The sequence below is a fragment of the Pyrgilauda ruficollis genome, unplaced genomic scaffold (assembly GCF_017590135.1).
Source record: "Pyrgilauda ruficollis isolate IOZ18807 unplaced genomic scaffold, ASM1759013v1 scaffold5, whole genome shotgun sequence".
Lineage (NCBI taxonomy): Eukaryota > Metazoa > Chordata > Aves > Passeriformes > Passeridae > Pyrgilauda > Pyrgilauda ruficollis.
The window spans coordinates 1,616,524-1,629,233 of record NW_024526599.1 but is presented as its reverse complement, the minus strand read 5'-3'; the positions used below and the strand labels follow the sequence as shown (position 1 = coordinate 1,629,233).

Genomic DNA, 12,710 nt, shown 5'->3' with positions numbered 1-12,710 from the left:
AGCTGGTATTCAGCTGATCTTCATAGCTCTTGGACAGGATGCCTTGGAAAGGCTAGAAGAATAACTTTCTATATATATGATTAAAAACCCTAAAGACAGTCTTGTTTCCCTGGGGAAAAGAGAATTTTTAGTGATGGATCTTACGAATGTATTTTATATTGGTAAAACTATGTCCATGTTAAGAGAAAGGAAAATTATGATTTTAACCTCACTTAAACCCCAAGTTTTCTAGTGTAGGCAAGTCCTCAGACATTGTTTAGTGAACAGCATTAATAAAATATGTAGTAACATAGGCCTGAATTAGAAGATGTTTCTTCAGGCAACCTCTGTACTGACACGAATACCCCTGCTTCTACACACACACACTTTAATTATCCTGTTTCAGTGAACACTCCCTTCTATTTAGAAAAGCTACAACCAGTCAGGAACATTGTGGGCTGTACTGTTTTGCTTGGGGGAAAAAAAATAAAAAATAGTGACCTCAGGGCCATACTCTGGAGCATCGCATGGACAAGTAGTAAATGTTTAACTTCTGCATGTAGAAAACACTGTTACACACTTATTCTGTACATTTTTTCTCTTCTGTACTATGTTCTGCACAAAAATCTAGAAAAAATTTGATTTTTAAAGGAACTGAACTATAGAGTATATCTCGTGAGACCAAGTAGTCAAGGTCCTGTCCTTGATAATGAGTGGACTAGCTATGCTGAAGAGCAGTTGGTTAACAAAATTGTGTGACTGGGTGGCCTAAAAATGTCCTCCTGTGAATTACTTAGCCAAACAGCAGAGAACTAAAAAGATTACATCTGTATCTCAAACCAGGCTCCATTTGCTTGTCTAAGTGTAATTTAGCTTTAGTTATTTGTCAAGTAATACAAGCATACAGCATGATGCTAGCAAGGGCACAGAGGGAGGCCTCAGTACAGTCCTGTGACAGGAAGTCTTTGCTAAGAGCTGAATTAGAACTTTGGAGATTTCTACGAGACAGATTTTAACATCAGCAAACAGCTTGCAGTAGGGAAGGATTTGATGAGCATTTTTGGTTAAAGCAACTAAGGAAGAGCTAACTTGCTAAGGGAACAGTAGAATGGCTGGGTTTCATTCTAGATTCCCAGTCCATTTGCGACATTGCCTCCAGAAATCAAGGACACCACTGCCAGCTCATGTGAATGACAAGACCCTGTGTTATGTAACAGGAAAGGAAGGGGAAGAAGCAAGGGCATACAGCCCTAGGGATCACTCTCTGTATCAGATGAGAGAAAGATCTAAACCAATAACTAATAACAGCAGGTTGAGTATCCCAAACTGGGTTTAGGCTAAATGAGGAGTTTCTGTTGAGGAGCAAATTGTATTTTGGATTTCAGTTTGTGATTCAATGTTATGTCTTGTGATCTCTTAATGTCTGATCAGCTACACCTTCAGGAGATTTGGATCTAAGCAAGAAATGGATTGGCCTGCCTACTGCATCTAAATGAAGGAGCTATTTTAATTTAATAGATTCAGATTCAAACCTATTTGTTTGATTAGAGGATCTACCAAATATCCACCTGTTTAGGCAGACACTACCACTTCTATAATTATTTTTACAGAACTTACATTGGGCAGTTGCCTGTTGCCACTGTAGTAAAATAAAGCAAGCCAGTACATAATGACACATAGCACTGTAGTCCTATGTCTCAACAGCTCTAATAATATCAAGTGCAATTTTAACTCACAGAAAACTATAAAGTATTTGTGTTCATGGCCTGTGACTCTCCTGTACCCCTAACTTTTACACTACTTCAGTCACTGGGCTTCAAGTCAGGGATGAGTTTGGAAAGAGTGTTCCTTCCTCACGTGTTTGCTCATATGGGAGGTACTGACTGGGATCTCACAAAGATGGGAGACAGGGAAGGACTGCAAAGCACTGTATGTAGTCAAGGTCAGAGGGACCACTGTGAACACCTAATCTGATAAAATAGGCTGCATAAAATAAGCTACAGGAAAAGGAAAAATATGCCCTGCTTGTATAAAAAGAGATTTTTAAACAAAAAATGCAAATCAAGGCACATCTGTCACCTGAACCATGTTCAGGCTGCAGGACTTACAGGTTTTCCACTTGCAGATGTTCTCTCTACCCAGGTAAATTGGTGCACTGCAAAGCATACCAAGTACGTGCTCATGGGGACTGACTTCTCAAAAGTTGTTCGATTCCAGCCATCACCAAGCTGTACTGTTTGCTGCAGAAATGCAAAAATAATCAAATTGATTCTTGAAATTGCAAACACATGCATAAGAGTACAATTTTTGTATGAAGACTGCAACTGCATAGGAGCAACAAATCACCTCTCCAGGTTCACCTCTTCTGACATTTCATTGCTGAAGGCATGACTACAGACAAGGTATTTTTCTTCTGCAATACATGAAGTGGTACTTTGCTTTTTTGGCACTAAAGAGGTTTACTCTGCTCTAATTTTCATCAGGGATTTGAAATCATTCACATGAACAGAAATTTTGCCAACAGGAGTTTTCTGGTGTATGCTGTGTTTTGTTCTTGCAATAGTTGCATAAAATAAATTTAATTTGGACAAAGAAGGGAAGAGACTGAATTCTCCCCTCTCTTAATACATGTATCACATATTTAAGTCATGATGCAGGGATGCTACCTGGGACATAGACCAGTCTAATAAATTTATCCTGAAGTAATTCAAATACAAATGAATGGTGGGTTAGCTTATTAGGTGGGTTGCCTAAATATACATTAAATTTCATGCTGATCATAGTTTTTATTTTCCAAATAAATTTTAAAAATTTCCTGATTTTCTTAGATGGTTTTTCCTCTAAGCTTGCTGACAATACTAAATAGGAAGGGGTAGATACTGAACTCTTCTTTCCCATGACCAGTGACAAAACTCAAGCAAATGGCATGAAGCTGAGTCAGGAGAGGTTTAGGTTTGATTTTAGGAAAAGGTTTTTCATCCAGAGGGAGAACACTGGAACAGGATCCCCAGGAAAGTTGTCACAACACCAAACCTGACAAGTTTCAGAAGCATTTGGAAAATGCTCTCAGGGACATGGTGTGACTCTTGGGATGTCCTGCACAGGGCCAGGAGTTGGACTTAATAATCTTGATGGGTCCCTTACAACTCAGCTTATTCTATGGTTCTATTCTAGACATATATTTCTTCTATTCCCTTTCTGCTATAGTCTGAAAATTTTTGTGTTTCTGACTGGATGACTAACTTAAATAGAACAAAAGCCAAAAGCATAAACAAGATATTAGCCTTCTAGAGATACAGTGGTTCATGAGCTTTGTTTGTTATAAACACAATATAAAGAAAGCACAGACAGTTAATGTTACAGGTAATATGATTCCATGAGCAAAACCACCTATTCACAGACATATTCATAACCCCTTTTCGAAAAGGTATTCACAATCAAATTTTCCATTATTTTACCCATTTTGACTCTATTTTGAGATCTTTTGTTATTTCAACAAAGTCAGGACTTGAGTGGAAAAAAAATGAAGAAACTCTAGTGAAAAATGCAAATGAAATGTACAAGATTCTGATTTTGTTGATCTGATTTTGCTGTGCTGATTATAAAGCTCCACAGCACCCAAACTATAGGACACGTAACAAACAGCGTACCTTGCCTTTACAAACTCTTACATTTCCATCCGTGGAAAAGATTTTTTCCCAAAGTTCTTCCACTACTAAGACCAGAGCTACTGACCTTGACCAGATGAAAAAGTGCTCTGCTGTAATCCCTTAGTCAAACCTCAATATGAATTCAGCATAATCTACATTTTCTTATTGGTATTTATTTTTTAGCAAATCAATTAAGAAGCAGTAGTTAGCCCTTTGCAAGCTTATTATTGTAGGTCCATAATAGAGGCAAGGTCTACATGTCAAGGTGCAAAGTAAATCTCAAAACACAATAAATCTTGATAACATAAGTCATTATCCCCTTACTTCCTTGCTCGAATTCTCACTTATCTGAGGTCTGTGAGGAAAGGTACAGCAATCTCCTTTCATGTGTTGTTCATCAAAGTGCCTGGTGGTCTTCTAGGTATCATAGAAATAGTTTTAATAACAATGGTTTATACACCTAAATGTGCAAAAGGTATGGATGCATCTGTATCAGCCTGGTAATAGATATCTCAGCTGCATTGCTAGGAGAATAAGTATGGGGGACTTTAAATAAAAGCAGACTTTTGTTTTCTGGGTGGAAAAATGCAAATGCCAACAGCCTGGAGGCTGGAAGCTCTTTTTTTTTTTTTTTTTTTTTTTTTTTTTTTTTTTTCCTTTTTTTTTTCTTTTTTTTTTCACTTGGCACTTTATCTCCCACTTCAGAACTTATTAGTAGAAATTATGCAATAGACTATACATTCTGTTGAACTTTCAGTAGAAACTCTCTCATCTGAAAGCCATTCAGCCTTCTTCCAGAAGGCCCAGAGGTAGATAATTGATGCCATTGAATTTCATGCAAAATTTGGAATTTGACAGTAGGTCTAGAAATGGATTATTTAGGAAATTATAGACATGGTGGAATGACAAATATCCACACCCATGAGCTGACAGATGCGGTTTCAGATCCTCCATTATTAAAAAGAATAATCCTAGTCTTTCTGGCTAGCAGGATTCTTTGCCATTATATTGTGATCAGCAGACCCTTGTTCTGGACCATTATGCAGTTTTAGTGATTATTTTAGACTTTCCATCTGGGAAGCAGCTGTCTTGCAGAGTACTCATCCTCTGAGCCTACCCAGTTTGACTGAAGAACCTGCCAATATCTATTTATAGTTAGCAGGGGATGCTCACCTAAAATATCTGAACAGAGGGTCAGCTGGCTAACAAAAGAAGAGGTGTTCCATTTTTGCTTTGGATTTGACTCTGTGCTGCCATGCTGTGTGCTGGTGGACCACTTCGAGTCCTACCCAGCCAACCAGTTCTGTTTCATGGAATGTTTATTAAGCGTGAGTTTTCCAGTGCCTGAGTGGTGGAATCTGTGAACATGCCAGAACCTGGTGACCCACATTACCTTTCAGTGGCTCTACAGAACGGTTCCACTTAGGCAGCAGTTGGGAAACACATACCTGTACTGGCATGTTGGAAAGCGCTTGGTACGCATCTGGATGGATGATGGATATGGTGTAAGTTGCCTTTTTGTTTGGCTCGTCAAAGCAGGGAAATGATTTCCGTGCATCTGTTGGCTCATGATCAGTAGCTGCAATGCTCCTGAAGCAAACAACACATTGGCAAGGCTTCATTATATGGCTTTGAAATATTGTCTGCAATTTCTAGGCATTTTTAAAGTGATTTCACAAACAAAATTCAACTACAAATATTTGTGCATATTTATCCATTCATAAAAGCAGGTGACATCAAAAATGCATGAGCTGACATTGCATAGTCAGTCTGCCATCAACATCTTCTAGGTTTCAGAGCAAAAGCTAATGCAAATTGCTTATCATCAAATATTTTTAGGAGCCAGGCAATGAGAGGCATGACCTCTTATGCACAGTGAAAACTTTGCTCTCCCTCCTGCTGAGCTTTCCCATTGATTTATACACCTAAAATAAAGAACTGATGATATCACCTAAAAGGAATAAGTCACTCCAAGACTTGTTTACCCACTACAGCATATCTTGGGATTAGGGTCTTGAACACCTCCTGAAGCGACACTTTGAAACTGTACAAATGCCAATAAATCTCATCCTGATTGTGTGTTTCTTTTTCTGCATTTATCACATACAGTTTTCTCCTGCTGCTCTTATGTTCCCCTGACTCCATTAGTGAAACTGCTGGAGAAAGCATGGAAAGTTCAGGTGAACATCCTAGTACATACATAACTGATGCTATGCAAGCTGTTTTGGGGGGGGTCAGAAAGTCATCTCAGTTATGCACAACCAGCTGGAGGGACTAGACAATAGGGGTTATGTAAAAACATAAGGTGAAGGTTGTGAGCGTTCATATTGTGCTTGCTTCTCTCAGTGACATCGGGCTCCCCTATTAATGACCCACACCAGTGGCAGAGCATATTCTCCAGTGATTGATGGTGAAAGGGATCACAGATGCTCCTTCAATTAATCTGGAATGTTGAGCATTTTCTGACAGCACTTCTACAGCTGCTCCAACTATATTAAGGTAGTTTTTCTTTCCAAAAAGTAATTAAAAGTGTACATCATAAATTACAGATCTGCAGCAATCCTACAAGCTCACTTGACAACCAATTTTTCAATGTTTCTGTTGCCCTTGGCATTTCCCTGTGACGGTTAAATACTAAACTGGTCATTAGGAACTTGTAGCTGCAAGGGTCATTCACAAGCCTGACAGAGGTAATATGTCTGGGCTCTCTCCATTCATGTTCCTTGGAATAGCAGCTCAAAGGTTCATGGGCAGAAAGCATAATGAACATTCACTTTAACATCATTTCAGACTCAATGGAGTTTCTTTTGCTTGGTGCATTCTTTGCTGTCACTCTCTACTTTTCATAGGATTTGAGAGCTATTTCACAATTAAGTTAACTCCAAGCCTCCAGGGCAATGCTTCACTGCTATTGGTTAAAAATTTGGCTATATATTTTGACACATTTATGTCTTGTTCCTACAGACTGATAACATTGTGATACATCTGTTGATTTATAAGGTGATAATCCATCTATCCTCATATGTTTGCAGAGGCAGACAGACATTAGGAGTGAAAAACTTCAGCACTACCCTTCCTATAGGCTAGATGATGAGAACTCCAGACTATGGCATGCACAGAAGTGGCAATAGAAACATGAAATGTTGTAATTCACTTTCAAAGAACATAATGTAGTTTTTAGATAAGATTTTCTTCACTGCTTGGTGGCTTCTGCTCTTGATGTCCAGACCTTTAAATATGAACTAGAGTTGACAGTTGTAAACATCTTAGTAATAAGAAGTGAAGATCTGGCTGAGACTGCATCCAGCTGTTCTCAAAATAAAACAGTAATGCATTTAGAACCATGATAAGTTTTCCTTTTTTTTCCCCCTCCCCTGAAGTACAAGTTGTAAGTGTCAAATGACTTCCTTCCTCCCTGAACTAATTAAAGCATTTTTCTCCTAGTCTTCCTTAAAATTCCAACTCGCTGCTTCTTCTGAGAAAACTTTCTCCTTCAGGAAGAAAATCAGAAGTGTGAAGTGTTACTTTTGTACACAGAAGAAAATTCTTCCCTTGTCTATTCAGTAAAATCCCAAATACATCCCTGTTAGACATGTGCCAGCCTCTTGTTCTCTTACAGACAACAGAGGGAATTCCTAAAAAAGGGAAGCCATACCTTGTCACTAATAGTAGTGCAAAATCAAAGCCAGCTGCTGTGACATGTTAGTATTTTTTTTAATATTAAGGAAAAAATACAAGGGGGCTTCAGCACATTTTTTGAGAGAAGCTAATGACCTGAATAACCCAGTACACCAGCCAAGGACTCTTCTTTTGCTCCTTTCCATAAGATCTGAATACAATACAAGTATAATGTAGTTATGCTCGCGGCACCATGCAAAGTAGGGAAGGACTGCTATTCCTTTTTCATCAATGGGGAAATGAAATGTGCAGACAGAGGAACAGTTTTACCAAAGGACTTAAGTGCTTATAGATAGATTTGGGAACCCACCGAAGCATCTAGGCAGGTTATGTGTCCAAAATCTACATTTCCAAAGTTTCTCCTTTCCTGCTCCCTACCTCCATGTGCACATCCATTTAAATAATCATGATTCCAAGGTATCTTGTGGTCTGCTTCAGGGCATGCCCAAAAGCACCTTCTTCCTGATGGGGATTGTGTGATCTGTCTGAACAGGGTCCCCAAATGAGGTGTTCTTCTCCCTAAGCCTCTCAAGGATCCCAGACTTAGAGGTGTGTTCAGCACATCTCTACCTGTTTTCCACAAAGTGTGCTGGGAGATTTGAATCTAAGCAACAGCAGAGCCTGGACACGTGCCCAGTTTGTAAACCAAAGGCCTTATAGCAATGCTTTGGCAAAAAACCTTTGCCTTCACAGATAAACATCTGGGGAGCAGCTCAGCCCTAGGAGCTGACTTTCAGTGTTATTAAGTCTCTCTAAAGGTGCCACTGCTTCTAACACTGCACAGAAGGGATAACAGAGTTGGTTAATTATATATTTGATCTCCTTCTTGCCTCAGCCCCCTTCTCTTTAACATCCACTATTAACAGACTTGTTTGATCATTGCTGTTACCCGATCTGATTTGTATTTACTTGCAACATGACAACAACAGAACTACTTGGGTTGAAATTTTCCAAGAGTGGTGCGTACCTCAGGCAAAGGCAAAATAAAAATGCTAATTCCAGTCAGCATTATTTTTAAGTAGAAAGCTGGGGGAAAATGCTTTTTAATAAGTAATAAAACCCTTCCCTCACTGTCCTTCCTCACCCCATCCTATCCCCTACCCTCTGCTGCATAGCAACAACTTGGCTGTCGGTTGCTTTACTTTCAAAGCTGTACTTACCACTATCATGTACATCACCTCTGCCACCCCCACAAGCAATCTGCCCAAACTCAATCACATGAGAAATATTTCAGAATTTACTATCCACTTGTTATTATTAAAGCCCTTCTCAAGCCTAACACACTCACACCTGCAAACTCCTTTCTGCATTGAGATTTTTCAGACTACTGGCTAGGATCATCCTTGCAATTGTAGTTTCCAGCATGCAATTCAAGAAGTAGGAACAGTCAAAGTGAGCTCACATTTTATATTTTCTTTAGTTTTAGAGTTCTCCTTTCTTCCTGGTATCAGATGCTTGTCTACCCATACTGTCTGGATTTGAGGCACAGGCACTCACCTCTCCTGCTCTGCAACTCAGAAGACTTGTGTTCTGGTCCTGCTGCTCTGGGGTTGTGACAGACCTGGGGCTATAGATTTAATATCTAGATATCCTTCACCAATGAAAAGTAACACACCTCAACTTAGAAGGATGCTAGGAGGTTGCACTTTAAAACTTCTGTGGAGATGTCTGATGCTCCAAGTATGAAACCAAAGCTGCTCAAAGTATAAAACCAAAGCACCTTTTAAGTCAGAGCAATGCTGAGGTCATATATGGAGGAAAACAAGAGGAAAAGAGCTGCCTGGTGTTTGAGCTGTTCTCTGCATGACTTCTCCACAGGAAAAATCAATGCTTGCTTCATCCTCTACCTCTTGGATCTGCCACTGCTGCTGGTGCCTGTCACCGCTGCTACTCCTGTCAGTGGCTGAATGGAGCTGACGAGACTCCCACTCATGACACCATTGTCCCAGGAGGGCAAAGAAATGCCATGAAAACACATCAGTGTTTGTCTCCATGTTCCTGCTACAGGGCCTTGTAAAAGTCTAGCCAAGTTTATCTCCTAGATGTAAAGGCTGGAATAAATCACTTCAGAAATGTAAATATCAGAAAATGGGTAAGTGTCCTCTCCATACATTAACGGTGAAGAGAAGCCTTTGAGCAGTGGGCACTGGCTTTTTCAAGCTTCCACTTGAAGCAGTACAAACTTGGCTAGTGGAATGGTTTAGCTGAACTGGTAGAGGCTTTGTAATCTTTCAATAACGGTTGATATATTAATAAGGAAAAGATGGAGCACAAAAAAAAAAAAAAGTAAAAGATGACCCTAATTGTTTAGACTTTCCTACATATAATTTAAACCAGCTGCAAGAGAGACAGGGAAGTTCTGGTTTGAATATTCCTCAGGCTTACAACATCAAGGAGGTATGCTATCAGGAAAACTATCAGAAGAACATTTTCACCAAAACTGTTACCTTGGGGATAACAGGAGAGAGTGGTGATAGTTGTATGCTATTTATTGTACTAGAGAGGTAAAAACAGGCCTTGATCCCCCCAGCTCCTTGAGGGAGCTATTCAGTTCAAAGGTAAGCTCAGACCAGTAGAGTTTGAAAAGGTTTTTCAGAATAATAATAGTAACAAATCCCTCATCTGTCCAGCCCACATTCACTAGTCAGAAGCCAAAGGGCTTTGAATACAGCATCTTCCTTAGGGGAATGAGAAAACTAAAGAACAACCCAGAAATGTCAGTAAGTTGGTGAAAAGCTGAAACAGGAATAGAGCAGGCCTGAGCAAGTAAAAATAGAGAAGAAAGCTTAATAAATAAAACTGCTTTACTTGATCTGTCCGTTCTCAGTATAGGTGGTCCTATAAAACCCAACCAGTGAACCATTCAGCCAGCCTTGAAACTTCAGGGTGAGCACATAGGGATCACTTTCAAAAGTGGCAGGGAGCTCTGCTGCTGCCTTCATCACAATGTATTCCTGTGGCTTGTACTCAAAGCAGTCATTCACAGCAATCTGCTGTCCTGAAGATTTCCGGAGTGTGGGTATTTCTGTAACCTTGGTGTCTCGCAGGTGAAGCCACAGGGAGCTGGTTGGTTTTTCCAAAGCAATAGATATACTGACTGTCCCAGTGTAAGTGTCTTGCTCCATTTCAGGCTTGATTTCCAGATCATAGTGGACAGGTTTGACGTAAGTGGGCAGCCTAAAATCTCTCCACTCTCCAGTGTCATCATTCTTGGAAGGACAGGGACCCAAATCCATTGGGGGAGGAGGCTGTTCTGTTGTTGTCGTCTGATCTGTTGTTGGTTGCTTTGTTGCCTCTGGAGCTTTAGGTCTGCTCAATCCCACACCAAGCCCCACAGCAAGTCCTACAACAACCACGACACCACAGATGATAGCCACATGCTTTTTCTTCATGCAGTACCTCTTGGACTTCTCATCCTCAAAATCCATGCCCTCCATCTCAGCTCCTGGATCTGCTCTCAGAGCAAAACATTAACCACAAAAAAGCTTATTAGTCACTTCAGCACCTGCATTCAGTAAACTCAGCAGTCTTGGTTTGTATTTTAATTGTGTAGCTTTAGCCGTTCTCTGCCTGTCTCCCGCACCTCGCTTTCCACGAGACACTCAATTAATTAAAGACAACATGCATTTGGAGGAAACGTGAATGATCAAAGTGCAGCTGGGCCGGAGATCGAGGGAACTGACACAGAAGAACATTGTTTCTGCCGTGCTCCCCTTATAAGCAGTGCAACCCCACCCCCCAGCCCCTCCTGTTCTGGCCCGAGTTAAATATAAAACAGTGCTATGTTAATCAGCAGTCAGGAGATGATCAGATGCCAAAGCTCTGTCAGCAGCTTTCAGAAGGAGTTTGCAGATGGAGGCAAACCCTCAACCTTCACCACTACCTCTTCCTTTTTTTCCTCTGCTGTGTCTTGTTTAGGTTTTTGAGGTTTGGGCTGGGTTTTTTTTTCTTCCTCTTACTAACAAAGATTTCCTTGAATTTCCACCCTATAGTTTGTGAAATGACATCTCAAAACTTGCAAAAATCACATATATCTTTCAGCTGTTTCCCCTCTTTTCTGGGCTCATTTACCTTTGCCGAGTAACTCAAGGCAGTCACAGACAGATGAATTCACAGTGGAACCATAAATTTTGATCACTGCTTCAAACTTTAAAAGTTGTCTAACTCCTCTCCCCCTCACAGGGCCAGTTTTCCAGGGGATTGACCATAACCGTGCATGCAAGCTGGTAGGCTGGGACAGCATTGCTTTGTCAGTCAGCACAATTACAGTGCTGCCTGTGAACCCTTGCTGTGAGGGACACTTCTAAGTATGATTTATGCACTAAAGATCTAATTTACCATTTATTGCTTGTCATCACAATGTGGCACTTCATTGAAGCAAATTAATTGAATAGAGCCTGATTCTGCTTGAGGGAACTTATTGTAAGGCCTTGGTAAGCCTGCAAGCAAGATGTTGCTAATGCAGTATGAAACTGAGCACAGTGGTAGTCTTGACCTTGTTTGAAACTGGACTAAAGGAAAATAGTGTAGAATACAAATTCCCGTCTCTGCATCTCTTAACCTTATTTCTCCACTTATGCAGTCCACTTGAGTAGATTTTTTTAATCAGGGACATCAGTTTGGCTTTATGCCTCCTGATTTGGTTTATTAGGAGACATAATATTAGGAGTATTATCACTTTTCTTAATATTAGTATTATTTTATTAATATTAGTATTATTATTATAATATGATTTATTAATATTAGGATTATCATATTAGGATTATTATAACTTTTTACATCAGTTACAACTCTCTGACTACTTAGTCTTGCTTTTCTCCCTTCCCTTCCCTTCCCTTCCCTTCCCTTCCCTTCTTTTTTCAGATGGATGAAGTTTCACCTGAATGGATTGACTTAGGTTTTAGAATCAGTTAACACATGCTTCAAGCAAGATGCATTATTACTGGGGAATTTCACCCAGTCTGTTTAGAAATTGATCTGTTCAGAAGGCACACTTTTAAATACTGTCAGTCACTAGAGGGAACTTTAGCCACCCGCTTTGCATCAGCCCACTGCTATTTCTATCTTGTTTTAAAGGCAAGGGTTTCCTACAGGAACAGAGAAATAACATGGTTTGGGGTTTTGGGGGTTTTTTTTGGTGGTTTATTTTTTTTTTTCAGATCATCACATTAACTCATGTATTTTCAAAAGTGAGAGATTGATGCAAAAAAAAAAAATGAAGCAGAAAGCTAAAATCTGTTTCACATTATGCCTGTTTTTATTGTTTCCCATTTCTTTGCAGTGATCAAAACTAGATATGACATGGGAAACCAATGCCCTTTAATGGATTGAGTAAGAATTCAACTTTTAGCAGCAGGGCCAGCACTGAAGATCATAGTCTTAACATTTAAAACCATTTCATCT

At 39.8% G+C, this 12,710-nt stretch overlaps 1 protein-coding gene across 1 annotated transcript in view; it reads right to left on the bottom strand.

The window, feature by feature from the left end:
• Window positions 1-11,014, bottom strand: part of LOC121360351 (glutamyl aminopeptidase) — a 63,905-nt gene extending 52,891 nt beyond the window's left edge. Inside the window, exons 1-3 of the mRNA XM_041480129.1 lie at window positions 10,116-11,014; window positions 5,078-5,219; window positions 2,088-2,219 (exon numbers count right to left, since the gene is read on the bottom strand). Coding sequence (XP_041336063.1) covers window positions 2,088-2,219; window positions 5,078-5,219; window positions 10,116-10,744 — 903 coding nt within the window. The 5' untranslated portion in view covers window positions 10,745-11,014. The remainder of the gene's footprint in view (window positions 1-2,087; window positions 2,220-5,077; window positions 5,220-10,115) is intronic.
• Between the last annotated feature and the right edge of the window lie 1,696 nt (window positions 11,015-12,710).